Source organism: Daldinia decipiens (assembly GCF_022478715.1).
Source record: "Daldinia decipiens strain CBS 113046 unplaced genomic scaffold F4813scaffold_46, whole genome shotgun sequence".
NCBI classification, from domain to species: Eukaryota; Fungi; Ascomycota; class Sordariomycetes; order Xylariales; family Hypoxylaceae; genus Daldinia; species Daldinia decipiens.
The window spans coordinates 29,698-47,799 of NW_026054589.1; the positions used below are offsets into that span (position 1 = coordinate 29,698).

The window sequence follows — 18,102 nt, forward strand, 5'->3', positions numbered from 1 at the left end:
CCCACCAAGGATCATACTTGGAAGTACTACTAACCCCACTGTTGCCCGACATCAAGCTCCCGTGAAGCTATCCCCACTTACGACCAGGCGTTGAATGGTGGATTATGTTGGGCTGGGCCGTTAGTGTAACAGTTAGGTCTAAAAGATGGCTGAGAACAGTACCATGTATCCATCAAACTCCGTATATTCTCATATTTCTCGATCTCTGGCTGCGTAAAAGCTCTTAGAAAGTTACACTTGACGAACTCCTTCAAAGCGCACATCTCCCCAGAATCACGACCGACCGTTAAATCCCTACATACGAGAATACTATAATGTCCCAAAAATATGCGCCGTTGAAGGACACAAAGCTGTTCACCCCTATCAAGTTGGGAAATTATGAACTTCATCATCGTATCGCCATGGCGCCATGTACTCGCATGCGAGGGGTCAAGGAGAGCGATGGTGTATACGTTCCCGGTGATCTAATGGTAGAATACTACGGACAGCGTGCTACAAAGGGTGGACTGCTGATTTCTGAGGCTACCGATATCTCCCACTATGCTGGGGGGTATCCAGGCATCCCTGGCATCTTTACTTCTTCTCAGATTGAGGGTTGGAAGAAAGTTACCAACGCTGTTCACGCTAAAGGAGGGTACATTTTCTTGCAGATCTGGCACACGGGCCGGGCCTCGCCCCCTTCATGTCTTGGTGGGAGGGCGCCAGTGAGCTCCAGCAGTCGCCCCATGGAAGGTTCTTGGTTCGAAGGGACGTCCTGCGCTTCCAATCCCCCAAAGCCCCTGACAAAAGATGAAATTCAGACTATTGTTCAAGATTTTGCAGGGGCCGCGAAGGGAGCTGTAGAAGCAGGTTTTGACGGTGTGGAAATTCATGGTACGTGAAAGGGGGTGAGAATTCCCTATGGTCGTTGATAGTTGATTAACCGAGCTATTATTTTATAGGCGCCAACGGTTATTTGTTGGAACAATTTCTTCACGACAACATCAACGATAGAACCGACGAATATGGTGGATCCGTTGAAAACCGATGCAAATTCCCCCTGGATGTCTTGAAAGCTGTTTGCGACGCGATAGGTTCTGACAAGGTGGGAATACGACTGAGCCCTTGGAACTACTTCCAATCTACCAGGGACAGCAATAGATTAGAGCACTGGTCTTATCTATGCGAACAAATCGTGAATTTGCCTGCAAACCAAAGGCCGGTTTATGTTCATATGTAAGAGAAAATGGACAATGCTATTATATCCCTAGTGGTTCACTGACGTTTATCTCAGGGTCGAGGCGCGGTTCGACGAGGTTTTGGACGAGCAGAAAAAGGTCGAATCCCTTACTCAGAACGACAAAGAGCCTACCGTCTCGCTGTTACCATTAAGGAACATCCTTCAACGAGGTGGCATTATGTTTTTAAGCACAGGATGCTACAACTGGGAAAACTCCGTCCCGAAGCTGGAGTCCGGGGCCACTGATGTCGTTTGCTTCGGAAGGTGGTTCATTGGGAACCCCGACCTGCCGCAAAAGCTCGCGGACGGAATCCCGCTAACTAAGTATGACCGCTCGACCTTCTACTTTACGGTGCCTCCTGAGAAGGGATACACGGATTACCCCATCTACGCGGCAGAGACAGCTTGAAATGTTTTAATCGCTTGTAACATTTAACTAGCCACCTATGCATTCTGAGTGTTGGAAAATCTTCATTTAGACATAGAGCATAGTTCGTATGAAATTTACATTTGTATGAAATTTACATTTTCTTGCACTCTAGTAGGGTTTAAAAGGATGAGAAGGCGTGTTACTGTGTTTTCACCCCCATCTTAGATTTCACACTTCTCTTATGCAGAGATAAAATCCCCACTAAAAGTACCCCTTAGGATTGACTTTGGGGGTTTGGGTGGGACGAGGAAGATGAATAGGAGAAACAAAAAAGTAAGAAGGATAATCTAAGAGGTTTGATTCATGATAACTAGTGATGATGCCAAGTATCTATAGTAGCGGGGGCGCCTGGTTTTCCCTTCCTGTCTGATCCCATTTACGTTCCACAGCCGTCTCTATGTCATACGGTAAAAGCCAGCCTCCTACGCCATAATACCTCCAAGGTAATGGATCATCCCCCGATTCTGACCGTGGTTGCGTGATAACCTCTGGATTTTTGAATAACTCTTCATCAATCTGCCCAAACATTTTGAGTCTTCTGTCCCTTTCCCTCTGCTCTTCACCGTCGTGAAGATGGTACATGTACTGTTGAAAATTGCCCCTTTCAACTACCCTCTCAGTCCTCTCCTTTCGGCACTCTTCGTATACTTTAAGTGCGTATAACTTTTGCTCGCGAGACTTGTTGGTTAGCTTTGCAAGACAGAGACCCAAGGCCGCTCCGTCTTCCAGTGCCATTCCGCAACCGCCTGGTGGGTCGTCAGTAAATGTGTAAAGTATATCTGAACATTAAGACTTTCATAGTATGGAAATCGGGGCATGTTACGAGGTGCAACTCACTAGCGAGGTACGGTAGTGTTGCGTGAACAGCATCCCCTAATAGTGTAAATGTCCCTGATTCATGTGACCATTGTTCTAAAGTAGGTCGTATGCAGAGCTTCCACTTCTGAACAGATTGACACAGACTTAAGATCTTGCCTATTGTGGGATCCCAGTCTTTGTATAGTGCTTGCATCTCTTCTACGTTCCCATCCACAGTCATGGCAGCTGCAGGCATATCGTCCGGGACTAACAGGACCATGTTGAATAATTCCCCGCCCCTAAGGACATAGTTTACCGCGTGCGCGTCGGGCCCTATCCAATAATTGACTTGAGGATTTTGGATAAAGTGTCGTAAATCAGGATCTGCTAACATGTCTTTGGTATTGATGAGGAGCCTATATGCAAGGTCACCTGTTGGTAAAGGGGGATCTGGCTTGCTGAGGAGAACCTCGCGCAGCCGAGATGAGATGCCATCTGCGCCGACGATGAGATCTGCGGACATAATCCTACCGTCGCTTAGCACAGCGCTTGCCGTTAATCCATCCGCGGCATATTCGATAGCCTGGACCCTCGATCTCACGCAAATCTCAGCTCCAAGCTCAACAGCCCGATCGAGGAGGCAACGGTGTAAGTTAGCTCTATGAAAATCCCAGAAAGGGGTACCCAGAGCCTCCTCATAAGCATGGAGGTCCATTGCTGATAGTTTATTACCCTTCCAGCCGATAATGTTTGCGTACCGAGGCTTCGTCGCATGCTTAACAAGCTCATCTTCGAGTCCCCAAGAAATCAATATCCTCGATGAATTAGGCAAGACCTGAATACCAGCACCTATTTCGCCAATCTCAGATGCGCTTTCAAGTACGGTCACACGATGTCCTGCTAGAAGTATAGAAACAGCTGCGCCAAGTCCGCCGAGCCCGGCACCTACGATTATAATCTGTAGTGAAGCTCAATAAATTGAACGGGTATATGGGTAAGTTCGTAATCCACTTACGTGAAGTTGGCTTGACGCATCTCTCTTGACTTTCTGCCAGACCTTTGGGCGAAATCTGTGAGCCATTTTCAAATCCGGTATTAATATGACGGTAATTTTGACCTTATTACCTTCAGTTTAAGGGGAGAATAGAAGTTAAGTAAATAAGTAACGGCATGATATATCTTTCGTACGACTACTTATCATAGATGGTTATCATAGATGGTTATCATAGATAAAAAATGAAGAGATTCGACAACAGTCCTGTAAGGCATAACCGTTATGTATATACAGGGATCATGGCATTCCGCCCTTGGGGTGTAATCCATATGTCACCTCTTCGGTGATCCGGCTTACAATGTAATGCCTACGTCTTCCCGACGAGTCATTGTTATCATATGTATATGCACACGCTATTGTATAACTACCTGATGTAGGTAGGTACATGACGGTAATATACCTCGGCTACATATTTGGGAAGGGTTTATTATGAATTAGGTAAAGCGAGCTTATACTCCTCAAACTTACGTACTGTAGATAGTAGATATTTGATGATGGGGTAAAAAGACGTTGTATTAGAAAAGAATTCTAATACCCCACTTTAAGTGGTGGAAATCTTATGTCAGATTAGTCAGCCACGTCAGGTGACCTGAAAATCCCTAGTCTCATGTAAAATAGCGGTGTAACACGCGTTCCCACGATTTTACCTCAATGAATAAGATCATCAGGAATATCATCAATTAGACCTCATATATGGCCTATTCAGTATATATTAGTTGTATGACATCTTATATATGCCCCTCCTTATCACTACCTACTCCTTCCCACAGTACCTAACCTAGTCGCATACGGAAGACCCGTTGGCTTATCTCTGGCCAACACCATAAAACGTAAAATGGTTCTACTTATGGCAACCCCACTCTTGATAGTAACATATCATTTTTACGAGATAGAAAAGGTGGGGGAATATGTAGGCACGTCGAGAATGAGGCAGTTGTTGCCGGCATTGATTCGAACAAGGGGTACTATTCAGCTTGCTTACTATCGTACGGACATAACTAACTAGCTGAAGTGTAAGTTTGATAATTACACAGTTCTTGGCGGAAACATTTGTGTGCTCACTCTACAATCCGTCAAGAATGAATACTAGTGCCATTGAAACATACACACTCCTCTCCCCTCTTTTCTTTCCGTCTCTACTCCGTCCTCTAAAATCCATTGGGAGGATAAGAATGGGGGTTTTCGTTTTCCGAGACGATCCACATGACAAGACTCTCTGAAAGTGGTGAATGACAACTAGTTGAGTTTGCTAGGTTATTGCGAGGTTGGACAGTATGCAGCGAGCTAAGCGGAATAGAACTCGGGAGGGTGACGGTAGCACCAGGCGATCGTTCACTTGCACCTATGACGGTTGCGGTAAATCTTTCTCGCGGTCTGAGCATCTTCATCGTCATCAAAAGAACCATACCGACGGGGATGCAACCTGTCCGCGGTGCCGCGCCCACTTCAAGCGCCAGGACCTTCTAGGTGAGAACCCTATCACCGTCTCAGATCTACGGGGGTTGACACGGCCGTGTAGAAAGGCATATGAACCGGCATAAACAGAAGGATGAAGAAGCTGGAGGCACAGGCGTCGGAACCTTGAATACACGCAAGCGTATGTGGAAAGACCATGACGGACAGATCGTCCAGAAGAAGCCAGTAGAACAGAACACCTCCTGTGGTAGTAGTAGCAGTAGTAGTGTGGGAGCGCCGTTCGTGCCCCAGGTAGAAGGTCCCATTTCACCTCCCGTATCAACTCATAACTCAGACCACCAAAGCGACAACGATCCCGCAGCACATACGGCTTTCACTCATAGCCACAGTCATAGCCTTTTGCCAGATTACGCGCTTACGACGGGGCAGTTCGACTCTCATGGTAATAGCGGGTATTGGGTTGCGCCCGAGACATCCCAGCCTCCCTTCTTCGACATAAACTACGATGAAGTATTCCAGCCGGACACGGCAAGCTCGTTTAACATGCCATATACGACACAAGTAAATTATGATTGGCTTTTTAGTCTAGATAACAATGTCCCGAGCGCTGCCGTTTCGAATACCCCGTATGTTCCTACTACATCCCTGGCTATGCATTCCGGCGTTCAACATCATGAACCTGTGAGCTCAAGTCAAGACAACCTCTCTCCAGGTATTAGGACATATGACGGGGGGATGACCGAGACCTCATTGACACCCATAGAATCTCTCGACTGTATGCCTTCTAGAGGGAGTACCCAAGATTCGATAAGTCCTGGTTCATCAGGTAGAACCACCGTTAGCCTCTCGCCGGTACCGAAGCAAGCCCATCGGGGACCCAATGGCTTTGGAGAAGCACAATTTGAGCGACCCCTGGCTACTATTCAACCGCCGAACCGTCTACCGTATATAGACGACTACACGTATAGCCAGATCTTAGAGACGGTTAAGGCTGCAAGACCGTTAGCACCCAGTGGTTCCCTTCTCGACGTCAACCATCCGCTCATGTCACAGCTTTCGTTGCAAACCTACTTGGACCTATACTTTAGCAGGTTCAATACTGCATATCCATTAATACACCTGGCTACCTTTGAGCCAAGCCAAAATAAATCATTGTTACTTTTATCTATGATTCTACTCGGGGCTACTTGTGAGTGGTTTCCACATCCTTCCTATATGAATGGCGAGGCATTGCTAATTCCCCCTTTTAGACTCCGAGAAAGAGGCACACCAATTTGCCGTCTGCATACATGATGTAATTCGTCCGGCGAGTAAGTATTTTTATGAACTCTCACTATACTCGTTGAACAGCGGTTTCTTTCCTAAACCTGTCAGGAGGTCATGCTCTCATAACTCTAACCTTGAATAGTATTTTCTCACGCGAGCTTTAACCCGAAACCAGACCTCTGGATGCTTCAGACAATCCTGTTAGTCGAATGCTTCGGGAAGAGTAGAGCAGGCCAGAAGCAACACGACATGAGCCACCTATTTCACGGGATGTTGATCAATCTGATCAGGCGGTCTGACTGCCAGTCTGTCCGGCCAGTTCGCCCACATGAAGATGATGATAAGGGTAACTTGGTCGATGACCGTCGCTGGAGACAATGGGTAGAGGCTGAGGAGAAGAAAAGGTTAATATATTACAAACCTCAGTGTTCATTCATGATGATTATTAACATAAAACCATCCAGGCTGGCTCTTTTATGCTTCATGTGGGATACCCAACACGCCGTCCTATTCTGCCAATCCCTCTGCATGTCAGCCTTCGAGCTACGGGTCCCTCTACCCTGCAACCAAGCACTATGGGAGGCATCCACAGCCGCCGAATGGTCACGTCTCTCATTCTCCACAGCACCTGAGCCAATGTACCTCCTCACATTGAAGTCTTATATCACGCGCGATACGCACCGTTGTCCTCGACTCAATGGCCTATCAAGAATATTCATCCTCCACGGTTTAATGTCCATTTTCTGGGACATGCGGCGGCGGGACCAGACTAGTCTCGGCGTTATCTCTGCGCAGGGCGGCCGATGGCAGAACCGTATTGGACAGGCTTACCACGAGTGGAAAGTAGACTTTGACAACTTCTGTCTGCGTTTATCCGACCTCACGTCCGTGGAAATGAGAAAGGGTACCGTCGCCGAAAATGCCAGAGTCGAACTCGACGTCTGGCGTACCGCGTACGTGGTCGTGTACCATGCAGCTCATACGCTTCTACATTCGGAATTCCTCGACATACAAATATTTGCTGGGGCGCGACATATCCTCGGGCGGTCCGTCCAACGGATCGACTTCATCCGCTCAGAGAAGATCGTAAAACGATGGGCTATGAGCCACACGATCCCAAGTTCTGACAATACTGACGGATCTGCGAGCGCAGTGGCGGCAGTTTGGCACGCGGCCCAATTACTCCAAAGTGCATCACAGACGCTCGTCGATTTCGACTCTATGGGCCTTTTCCACGTACCGTGGTGTCTTTACTTAGCCACGTTGACGGTATGGACATTCCACCACACCGGCGCCAAAGGGCTTGGTTCCGGCCCCGAAGATGATAGTGAACTAGTATGGGATGCTCAAGCAGAGATGCGGATGCTTCTTGACTCGATGGTAGAAGTGGGGATTCATGGTCTTCCCGAAATACAAGGGCTGAAGCGGACAAGTGGTTTGGTGTGGGTTATGGCAGAGGTATTGAGTAAAGTTCGCTGGGGAATCGTGCATGCCGGCGTCACCGTGCTTAAAGGCTTGATCCCGTGGAGGTTGATAGGACAGTTTGATGATACTACTGTCTGAGTGTATGTATTTCAATATAAACGCACAATATAAAGGAAAAAAGGCCAGAGCTATTCGTCGTGGGACAAAGGTGTAGTCAGACGTTAAAATTCTACGGCGATAGTATCTACACTATGATGAATAGTTCAAAACACAATCAGGGGGTCCTCGTGAGGACGACTACCTACTCAAGGAAGAGGGATGTGTAAATTAAGAGTGTATGTAACCTGTGAATGCCACCAATGTGAAGTATACCGTACAACTTGCCAAAATGCCGATAAAAATGAGCCCATAGACATCGTCACGCAGGTATTTTACTCCTCAACCCCCCCTCCTTATTATGCTCGTAGCTTAACATTACCTCGCTTTCTCGTCAGGAACCTTAAGGAATCCGTCATAGTAAGAATTGAGCCAATCGGCTGCTGTTGAACCAGCGTTAACACCTAGCGAATCCCACCTGCTAATCGATCCTACGTAGCCATCGGGCCGTAGGATCACGATGGAGACTTCGTCTTTCTGTAGAGTTCCTACCCACTTGCTCGTACACGTCTGTCTGCGCGTGTCTAGGTACGGCACATTGTCCAGGTAGAATGTCCATGCACTTCGAGCGAAGAGAGGGGGCAGATCTTGGATCTCAACTCTAGCTTTCTCCATAGTCGCTGCATTAGAGAGGTTAGCTTACTTGAAATCATCTTGTAAAAAGTACGTAGAAATCAGGGGTTCCATACTAATTAATGCAAACGTCGTGAGCTCGCTCACGCCTGTGTATCTCTCTGAACGTATATAAACATCTTCGGAAGTGGGTGTTCGTGGCTTTTCCAAATAGCTGGCCGCGGCGGCTTGACTCAGTTTCCTAAACAATGAGTCCTGCCTTGTCAATCCATTACAAAAGGTCTGGAGGAACGGCATGCTATTGTGGATATCTGGCACAAAGAAGTACACCCTAAATTGGCCCAACATGGGAATGTCAAGCTGGACATCGATCGGATTCGCATCGATATATCGTGTTACCTTGGCAGGCGGAACGAGACATCCCGGCCTCAGCTCGCCGCCACTACGCTTAGACGGATGGTTAAGTACGTTGTGATCGTACTCGACGCCAACTCCTGAGATAAATCGCACGTTTGTGCGGAAGTTCTCGGCTAAGGCTTTGGCGTCACCATCGGCAATCTTATTAGCGTGCTCATAATCGAAGTTGATGAGGTCGTGAGCAATCTTTCTACGCTCCATCTCGTATGATTCGAGTAGAACCGGCTTAGCTAAACCTCTCGAACTGAGGTTCAATTTCCACGCAAGGTTCCAGCTGTCATGCATACTAGTGTTCATACCCTGTGCAGCCTTGGGTGAATGTGTATGACTTGCATCTCCGGCAATAAAAGCTTGCAGATGCGGATCGGCGAATTTGTTTGCTATTCGCTGTCCGATCTGATAATTACCGAACCATTCCACGGTACGCCATTCAACCGAGTACGGCGCCAAGATTTGCTTGGCACGCTTCATAACGAACTCTTGTCCGAGTTCTCGTAAGTTAACGGTCTCGATGTCCGGTTTGATCTCGACGTAGAATCGAGTAGTGCCCCGTTCCCGCGGGACAATAAGTATGGAACCGTGCACCTCACTATAGACGACCGTCTTAGACCAGAGGTCCGGGAAGTCTGATACGAGTTCTCCATCGAGCACAGCCCACACAGATTCATGAGATTTGCCTACTGAATATGTGTCTGGTATACAGGTTCGCACCTTAGATCGGGCGCCATCGCCTAATAAGGTCAGCTGAGGGGTATTTGAAATGTGTAGACTTGTTTGTAACTTACATCCGACTATATATTTGGATAATGTCGTCTCCTTTTCCCCGGTGCTTGTGGCCTTACACTCAATCTCTAATAAGCCTGCGTCATCCTCTTGTCGTTTAAAAGATTGAAACTGATGACTGCGCTTCACTGGGACACCCCGCTTTACAAGATCCTCTATGAAGACCCCTTCCACAACCCCCTGATGAACTAGGAGGATGTAGTCATCGAGAAGGTCAACAACTAGTGCCGGATAATGGATCTCACGACCCAGGCGTCTTAATCGGCGGTTTGCAGTGGCTTCCCAGAAGCATATGTCATACACCTTGGCGCCTCTCATAAGTAGGCCATCTGCGAGTCTGAGTTGACGCAGGGTCTCTATCGTCTTGGGTTGTAACCCATCAGCACGACCAGCTTGAGTCTGATCGGGCCTCTCATCTATGACTTCAACACTGATGCCGAATCTAGATAGTAAAGTACTGCATGGTTTGGATGTAAGCGTGGGCGTTAAGGCAGTTGTTTTAGGGATGAAGATGATAACGGTGGCGACCACAACGGTCTTACTATTTCTCTCTCTTTTCATTCTATAACTATAGACTACGGATGGAAAAGAAGAAGAAAAGAAAGAAAGAAAAACGGGAATAAAATGCAACTTACGCCAACATCAAGCCAGCAGGCCCAGCTCCGACGACGCAGACTTCGGAGCTGTGTCGTGAGCCGTTGGTTTCACGGCGCTTGGCTGGACCATGATCATTAAGTTCGCCATTGGTGCTGCCGTTGGTGTCGCCGTTCTGTCGCACACCGTTTACCTCATCTACTAGCATGGCGCCGGTTTCAATTTCCTAGACAAGATTTATTTCATGCGAGTACGTTAAAGGCTTCTACCAGAGCACAATAAATAGCAAGGTGGCTTGCTTTGAGGTAGCAAAGAGTAACGAGGCGGCGTTTGGGGGAAGTAGTAGTGGTGGGTCGTTGACGGTTGGTCCGATCAGTAAGATGGATTGATTTCATCGGTTGATTGATTTGATGAATGGGGATGGGTGAGTCGAGTTTGAGTCTCAATGGAGACTGTGTATTACCGGCGAACAGCGTCCCGTCTGGCGACTTTTTAAAAGCCAAGGTAAGATCTAGTAGGTCTGGTAGGCCAAAGGGGACGAATGAGCTTACTTCACTTCTTCACTTGAGTAGATAAAGTTATAAAATATCAATTCGCACTGTTCTCAGGCCATTGTCAGGTGGTTTGGTGCCATTCTCGAACCACTCCGGGTCCCCTAGATCGGACTGGCCGGGCTAATTCAAACTGAGGGGGACAGGGGGGAGGGAGTATGGAAAGAAACATATGGGGGCTTAAGAGGCAAAAGCGACGTGTAACTGGATATTAAAACAGTGGGTTGTTTCGACTTGTTCTAGAGCTGTTGCCATTCTTGTCATTATCAACCTTTGGACCTGCCTCAAAACTGTTTGAATAATGAGATGATTATCCATAATAACCCCCAGACCACCCCGCCCCTCCCCCCTTCGGGTCCTCTTAGACCCCTGAAACGTTTTTTTCTGCATTTGCCCCTCCCCCATTCTTTACTTATTCCTTACCCTATTACCTATCCAGCTGCCAGGTACCGGCATTAGGGTACATTTTATCTGACAACCCTCCCACTTCTTACTGCTACACTTAGATATGCTGCTGAATATCCCTGTACAAAATGTCAAATATCACACCACTTTATGTACATATACGATATGTAGCAGAGAACACGGATAAGATAGGCAGCATGTTACGCAGTATTGATCTCTGCCAAGACGTTGTCTCCAGCCTATCTCTTGCAGACTTCTTACATATCGGTAGTACATACGTCGCTTATGAAGCCGATGGGTTGGCACTGGAAATATACCCCTCATAGCCAGCCTTGCACAGTACATTGATTCTGGTGAATTCGACGTCTTGGTAAATAGAAGGTCGTCTCATAATGGCGGAAATCCTAGATGGATGGCAAGAGAAGGTCGGCTTGAAGCGCAGAGCTCAAAAGCAAGCACTAGCCATTGCAGACAATATCAAACATGTAAGAAGCCATTTGAGTGAGACGTGATTGTTATAACTATTGCGGCTGCTGAAATCAATTGGAATGATAGATTGATGTGGACTTGCTATATATTGAGGATATTTCGGCGCTGGTCCGTGGCTTTGCTTCTGGCAAGCTAAGTTCTGTAGCCGTGACGGAAGCATATATTCAAAGGTTCCGTAGAAGCCTACTACATGCATCAAGTCGAAATCCAGTGGTAATTTTCGCGAGTTACTAATTTTGATTCATCTCGCCAGGGCTGCTATAACACATAGTTTAGTAGGTTTTCGCTCGGATATGTTGCTGTAAATTATATACTAATCGTATCTCTTGAGAACATTAGACGAATTGGTTGGTTGTCTATTCATCATGGGATTTCGGTCGGTAGCTGGCTAACAGTGGCGATAGTCTTACTGAAATTCTTTTCGAAGAGGCCTTAGTGCGGGCTCGTGAGCTCGATGATTATCAAAAAGAGCACGGGGATGTCATCGGACCGCTACATGGCGTTCCCGTTACCCTTAAAGATCAATTTAATGTTAAAGGCTATGATAGCACACTCGGCTATGTTGGCCGCGCATCCAATCCCGCGACTGAAGATGCGGTTCTTGTCGCGCTGCTAAAGAAACTCGGTGCTGTTGTGCTGGCCAAGACGAATCTCCCTCAGAGCATAATGGTGAGCCCAGGTTCACTTTTGGCGCTACAAGATACTTGGTATCTGACCATGAATTATAGTGGTGTGAGACTGAGAATCCGCTTTGGGGCCTTACCACGAATCCTTTATGTAAGGACTACACTCTCGGCGGCTCAACAGGTGGCGAGGTAGCGCTACTAAGCTCTCGCGGGAGTCTTCTTGGTTGGGGGACAGATATCGGCGGTAGTATTCGGATACCCGCCCATATGATGGGTTTATACGGGTTCAAGCCGAGCGTAAGATACATATCTCTTATTTTAAAACTATCCGAACGCAAACCCTGAACTAATAATGATTTGGCTTAGAGCTCTCGTCTCCCATATCAAGGAGTACCTGTGTCAACCGAAGGACAAGACCATGTTCCTTCATCAGTAGGGCCACTAATGCGAAATTTACCGTCGCTGACACTAGTGATGAAAGAGTTGATCCAGTTAGAACCCTGGAAACATGACGCTCGTTGTGTACCTATACCATGGAGGGAGGAAATCTTTGAGGAATTCGGGTCTAAGCCGCTGACAATTGGCTTGATTATTGACGACGGAGTAGTCCGATCGCATCCGCCGATTACGCGAGTGCTCCTCTCATTGGTAGAAAGTCTCGAAGCTGCCGGTCATGATGTCGTTGAGTGGAATTCCAACCTCCACGCCGAGTGCATCCAGGTTATGGTTAGATAGCATCTTTCATGGCCGTTCACCTCAGTTTTCTAATCTTTGTGGTCTTTAGGATGAATTCTACACGGCGGACGGTGGCGAAGATATCCGCCGTGATGTTCAAGCCGGTGGAGAACCCTTTATCCCCCACGTAGAAGCTTTGGTCAACAAGGGCCAGCCTATTTCTGTCTACGAGTACTGGCAGTTGAACAAGCGTAAAGTGGCGCTCCAACAAGCGTATCTCGAGAAATGGAATGAGATTAGGTCACCAAAGACGGGAAAGCAGGTTGACGTTGTGCTAATGCCACCTATGCCACATACAGCTGTCCCCCATCGTGCTTGTCGATGGGTGGGATATACTAAGATATGGAACGTTTTAGACTACTCGGCTCTGGTTATCCCCGCAGGTAAAGTATCTTCTATCGATGGCCACGCACCATGGAATCACACGCCGAGGAATGCACTAGATGAGTGGAATAAAGCTCTATGGACTCGAGAAAAGGGGAAGATGATGGAGCTCGAACTGTCCGTTGGGGTGCAAATAATTGGAAGGAAGCTCGAAGAAGAGAAAGTCCTCGCAATCGGTACCGTTATTGATAAACTTGCCCGAGAGGTTAGGTGCAACCCCTAATCTGAATCACGTACAATTTATACATTCTCGTCCAGTAACGTTAAAAGGCCAGGTAAATTTTAATAAAAGGCCAACCCATCTACTTTCCACGTGAGATAAGAGCCAGAACCTACAACCCACCCAATTTGTATTGGGATTAGTTTAAATCTTTAACAATTTTAAAATATATACCGGTCGCATACATTACAACATAATAATCAATTGAATAAAAATAATATTAAAGCTATTCCCATAATTGATTATTGGCTTATTTATAATTGAATTGAATACGTATTTACAGGCTTTTAAATTAGTATATTTACATGATTAGTTATTTGTAATACCTGGCCTACCTGGCCTACCTGGCCTCAATAAGCCCTGTATAATCAATTAGGGTAGTGATACGGTGACCAAGGCTGTTGATTTGATTGGTCATATTGATTTGGCCACTGATTTGGTTGCCCTGTAGGTCGTTGAGATGGCACAATAGGTGCCTGTTGCCGTTGAATTATAGGCTGTTAAGGCTGCTGGGAAGGCTCTGGAGACTACTGTTGATAGCCCGAGTAGCCCGAGTAGCCTCTTGATTGTTTATTGGGGATTTGATTGGGGAATTCGTACGATTCGAGGCTGGGGAGGTAATATCGTCAAGGTCGATAATAGATTGTATACGTTGAGATGGGGTTCGAAATGGCAAGGTAGCTGTACTAGGCCTTGGGGGGGTTACAGGCTTAGATTCAATAAACGACATTATATCAGGTTATTTACTAATAAATCAAATAATAGGAATAGCTTCAATATTATTTTTATTCAATTGATTATTATGTTGTAATGTATGCGACCGGTATATATTTTAAAATTGTTAAAGATTTAAACTAATCCCAATACAAATTGGGTGGGTTGTAGGTTCTGGCTCTTATCTCACGTGGAAAGTAGATGGGTTGGCCTTTTATTAAAATTTACCTGGCCTTTTAACGTTACTGATTCTCGTCATTTTTTATCTGTATTACTGCCACTTACACCTGACCAAGAGGAGACTTCGGCAGAGATTCATAATAGTTCAATTTACTAGGTAATGCACTCTAGCGTCCGACCGTCTTTCTTCACCATCTCAATTACTCCCCTGACTTCTTAAGGATCTCCCCCGGAGGAGCGGGCATCATAGCTCCCTCAGGCGGCTTGTTCTTACTCTTGAAGTAGTCGCACATCTTCGACAGTTAGCAGTGCTAAATAGACTCAAATCCATGAACTTATGCTTACTTCGGCAAATGTCATCCATTCTACCCCCTCATGCTTGTTAATATGCTCAATCAACCTTTCGTGCATTAAGAGGACATGCGGTCGGCCCGACACATCGGGGTGAATCGTCATCGGGAAGATGAATTCGTCGTACTCGCGATAAAAATAATCAAAATGGTCACGCCATATGTCTTCAACATCCCTAGGCTGGTAATTAGACCTGATATATAATCATATTTTAAGTCTCTTACGAACCTCGGATTAACCCAGCCGTGAGAATTGGCCGAGTTTTTCATGAACATCATAGGAGGAAGATCGTCGATATACCACGAGCCTGGGATTTCTACCATGCCTGTGGGTTGCCCCTTAATGAGGGGCTTCATCCACTCTTCGGCTTTCTTGTTATAGTCGATCCTGATATGACTTAGCACTATGCCTATATATATTTCTCAGATTTGGGGTCAATGAATATCCACAGCTTTCCAAACACCAACTCCCTTTCAGTGAAAGCGAGTGTAAATTAAGGGAATGTTCACAACATACTATGATAAGGTCAGCTGGCATTCAGAAATATACAATTTACCACCCGATACAATATTAGGTAAATCGTAAACGACCTTGTCGTACTTACCTTAGTCCATGAGTCTCCGGTGCGTAACCAATACATCTGACAGTCCTCATGGGACATAGAATGATCGTACTCGATACCATAAGAGAGCATCAACTCCGTCCCTTCTTTGCTCGTCTCCCACCAAGGCGCAACGCTACCTCTCGGTGGCTTACCGCAGAATTCGGTGAGAAGTCTATACGTCTTGTCGAGGACATCTCGCTGCTGCTCGAGCGTCATATCGACCGGATTCTCATGAGAGTATCCGTGGAGACCGATCTCATGCCCGGCGTCTCTCACCATGGCACATTCTTCCGGGAATGTCTCGAGCGAATGACCTGGTATGAACCATGACGCCTTGATTTTATACTTGTCGAATAGGTTGAGTAGACGGCGAGTTCCGATCGTGCCAGCCCAGAGTCCTAATTGAAAGGGGACGATTGGCGTTAGATACGCAGTCTAATCATTGTAATACAAGGAGAGGTCTAACCTCTGCTGATGTCGCTGGTGCTATCCTCGCCCCCATAAGAGCCAAGCCAGCCGGCAACAGCATCAATGTCTACTCCGTACCTGTTGTAACACTTTATTAGTTGTTGTTATCTATATCCTCATATTCATGAAATTAGGTATTTGCTCACCCGACAAGGACCTTTTTCTTACCCATGGTGGAATCAAGTACGAGGCCAAGGTGATTAGAAAGAGTGGTAACTAAGCAATATCCAAATGATGCGAATCTAATGTAAAATCATCTAATTATCACAAGTATTTCGGCCGATAATCGAGTGCCTCATCAACTCCAGTTTATCAGTTTATTACTCGCCAGAGTCTAGCCGTCCAGCAATACCCTGCTCCAAAACCAGGTAAACAACCCCCCATTCTTGAACGCTCACCCCATGTACCCCGCAAAGTTAGATAGATACATGACCTTTTCAACTTAGCTCATACTATGTATCTTATCTATTCTAGGGCAACTCGGCAGTCTCCGGATTTACTAGAATGGGAGACGGGAATCGATGGAGAAAGCCGATGTTGAACTGTTTGTGATGTTAGTGGAAATCTTATGATTCCGTATGCGGCTGATGATAGAAATATGTTCTAGAAAAAGAGTGCGAATTGCGCATTCAGGAGAGGAGCGAATTCGAGATAATCCTGAGAGCCGCTGTGCAGTACTCACATCACATATACGCGTACAACCCTGTACAAAATTTTTTTTTTTTTTACCTCTTCATCAACATTATTTGCGGTTTCATGAGCATCTCCAAATCGAATTCTTTTGTTTATACGTGCAACCTCGCTATCTGCTCTAACCACCAAACGTGGATTCGAATATCATCCGTTAGCTCGGGGTGAAAACTTGTTCCAAACACGTTCTCCTGTCTTAGCGCGACGATATCTCCCGCTCCTTTAGGCGTTACTGCTTGAGTATCAGTGCCCTCAGTCGATGCCACCGCAGCTTTGTTTGAGGCGTGACGCCCGGGAAGAGTAGCTAAGATCTCAACCTTTCCTTTAGAAGTTTGAACTTTGGGTTCAGAATTCCGCGTTGCGACCTCTGGTGCTATGTTCTCCGCCTTGTCGTCGACCGACGTAATGTCGCCTGTTAACACTTGATCCACAACAGGGGCTCGAATAAACACTGCCGGGAAAGGAGTGGCCTGAGCTCTATCGCTTCCGTGAGATAAGAAGGGCAAGTCCAGTTCCGTTACGAAGCTTTCTTTCTGCCTGCCAAAATGATTACGACGGACTTTGACGTTGAGTCCCCCGATCAATTCCTGCCCGCCTCTTTTAGCGGCACTCGCTTGTTCGGACAGGAAGATAAGACCAGCACACGTGCCCCAGGTTGGCTTCTTGTTTACCCTTACATGGTCAGCCAAACCCCGAGATTAGCGATTTTATACCCTCCCTCTGGGCGTTATACGTGTATCAGACTTACTTGACAAACTCGCGCAATGGTCCCAGCAGCCCCGACTGTGCGGCTACGAGAGATAGCGTGGTGCTCTCCCCCCCGGGTATAATTAGAGCATCGCATGTGGCTAACTGCTCTGGCGTCCGGACCTCGATGAAGTTGAAGTTCGATAACGGAGTTGTAATTTGTGTGGCTGCTTTACGGAGAGAGCTGAGATGTTCCGAGAAGCCCCCCTGGAGAGCGAGGACACCAACGGTCACCATGTTCGTTCCACCAGTGACTAGGATGTCTTCACGATATCCCCGAGTAGGCTCTCGCAAAGTAGTTGGTGAAGGCCAGCCAACTGTATTCGCTATTAGTTGGCCGACACTATGGAACGACCCGGGATTAGCTCGATAGACCCGGGATTTGATAGATGCAGACGATCCGGAGCTTTAGGTAATTCTTGTATTTTGTATGTCTCTATACTGCGTATGTTGGTATTATAGGTGAATACCCTCTCTCTTATTAGTTTAGCTTATTGGTGTCTCTCTATCTATTTCTTAGTCTGTCGCATCCCGCGGAAATCTTTTTGGCAGAGGTCCTAATAAGAGGTACCTAACATACCTACAAACACTGACTGTTACCGAAGCCGCTACCGAAGCCGTTACCGTCACCGCTTACACACGTAACCCCCATGAATATTTTGTTACCGTATCTGTTACTACTAGGTACTTCAATGTATAATACGTACCATAGCGTACCGAGCAAATTCCCCCGAGACCGGCGATGCCGTATGCGTCATCCCGACCGAAGTACGGCGTAGTACTCTTGTTTGATCTTTCTCGCCAACT

General features: G+C 46.7%; 7 protein-coding genes across 7 annotated transcripts; 3 read left to right on the top strand and 4 right to left on the bottom strand.

The window, feature by feature from the left end:
- Positions 1-401: 401 nt before the first annotated feature.
- F4813DRAFT_393549 (12-oxophytodienoate reductase 1) lies at positions 402-1,628 on the top strand (the record flags this gene model as incomplete). The annotated part of the gene is made up of 3 exons (XM_049247439.1): positions 402-873; positions 942-1,215; positions 1,274-1,628. The coding sequence occupies 3 exons, from the start codon at positions 402-404 to the stop codon at positions 1,626-1,628; spliced, it is 1,101 nt and encodes a 366-aa protein (XP_049095478.1).
- Positions 1,629-1,923: 295 nt separating this feature from the next.
- F4813DRAFT_374066 (FAD/NAD(P)-binding domain-containing protein) lies at positions 1,924-4,000 on the bottom strand. Its single transcript, XM_049244884.1, has 3 exons — positions 3,463-4,000; positions 2,487-3,405; positions 1,924-2,395 (listed from the first exon to the last, which is right to left on the bottom strand). Exons 1-3 carry the CDS (start codon positions 3,526-3,528, stop codon positions 1,980-1,982), a joined length of 1,401 nt encoding a protein of 466 aa, XP_049095479.1. The 5' UTR covers positions 3,529-4,000; the 3' UTR covers positions 1,924-1,979.
- Positions 4,001-4,775: 775 nt separating this feature from the next.
- On the top strand, positions 4,776-7,746 carry F4813DRAFT_393551 (fungal-specific transcription factor domain-containing protein; the record flags this gene model as incomplete). The annotated part of the gene is made up of 5 exons (XM_049247440.1): positions 4,776-4,968; positions 5,021-6,106; positions 6,168-6,227; positions 6,326-6,587; positions 6,648-7,746. 5 exons carry the CDS (start codon positions 4,776-4,778, stop codon positions 7,744-7,746), a joined length of 2,700 nt encoding a protein of 899 aa, XP_049095480.1.
- Positions 7,747-7,836: 90 nt separating this feature from the next.
- Positions 7,837-10,339, bottom strand: F4813DRAFT_399744 (FAD binding domain-containing protein; the record flags this gene model as incomplete). Its single annotated transcript, XM_049248200.1, has 4 exons — positions 7,837-8,384; positions 8,454-9,485; positions 9,540-10,078; positions 10,173-10,339. The coding sequence occupies 4 exons, from the start codon at positions 10,337-10,339 to the stop codon at positions 8,083-8,085; spliced, it is 2,040 nt and encodes a 679-aa protein (XP_049095481.1). The 3' UTR covers positions 7,837-8,082.
- Positions 10,340-11,251: 912 nt separating this feature from the next.
- On the top strand, positions 11,252-13,612 carry F4813DRAFT_250970 (amidase). The gene is made up of 9 exons (XM_049240146.1): positions 11,252-11,294; positions 11,359-11,572; positions 11,643-11,746; positions 11,830-11,851; positions 11,916-11,923; positions 11,981-12,245; positions 12,305-12,499; positions 12,569-12,928; positions 12,987-13,612. Exons 2-9 carry the CDS (start codon positions 11,480-11,482, stop codon positions 13,542-13,544), a joined length of 1,605 nt encoding a protein of 534 aa, XP_049095482.1. The 5' UTR covers positions 11,252-11,294; positions 11,359-11,479; the 3' UTR covers positions 13,545-13,612.
- An 833-nt stretch (positions 13,613-14,445) lies between these two features.
- On the bottom strand, positions 14,446-16,025 carry F4813DRAFT_374077 (uncharacterized protein). The gene is made up of 5 exons (XM_049244885.1): positions 15,857-16,025; positions 15,392-15,788; positions 15,015-15,173; positions 14,781-14,961; positions 14,446-14,728 (listed from the first exon to the last, which is right to left on the bottom strand). The coding sequence occupies exons 2-5, from the start codon at positions 15,667-15,669 to the stop codon at positions 14,636-14,638; spliced, it is 711 nt and encodes a 236-aa protein (XP_049095483.1). The 5' UTR covers positions 15,670-15,788; positions 15,857-16,025; the 3' UTR covers positions 14,446-14,635.
- A 26-nt stretch (positions 16,026-16,051) lies between these two features.
- Positions 16,052-18,044, bottom strand: F4813DRAFT_251342 (pyridoxine synthesis protein PDX2). The gene is made up of 3 exons (XM_049240149.1): positions 17,297-18,044; positions 16,588-17,220; positions 16,052-16,400 (listed from the first exon to the last, which is right to left on the bottom strand). Exons 1-2 carry the CDS (start codon positions 17,530-17,532, stop codon positions 16,644-16,646), a joined length of 813 nt encoding a protein of 270 aa, XP_049095484.1. The 5' UTR covers positions 17,533-18,044; the 3' UTR covers positions 16,052-16,400; positions 16,588-16,643.
- Positions 18,045-18,102: the final 58 nt, after the last annotated feature.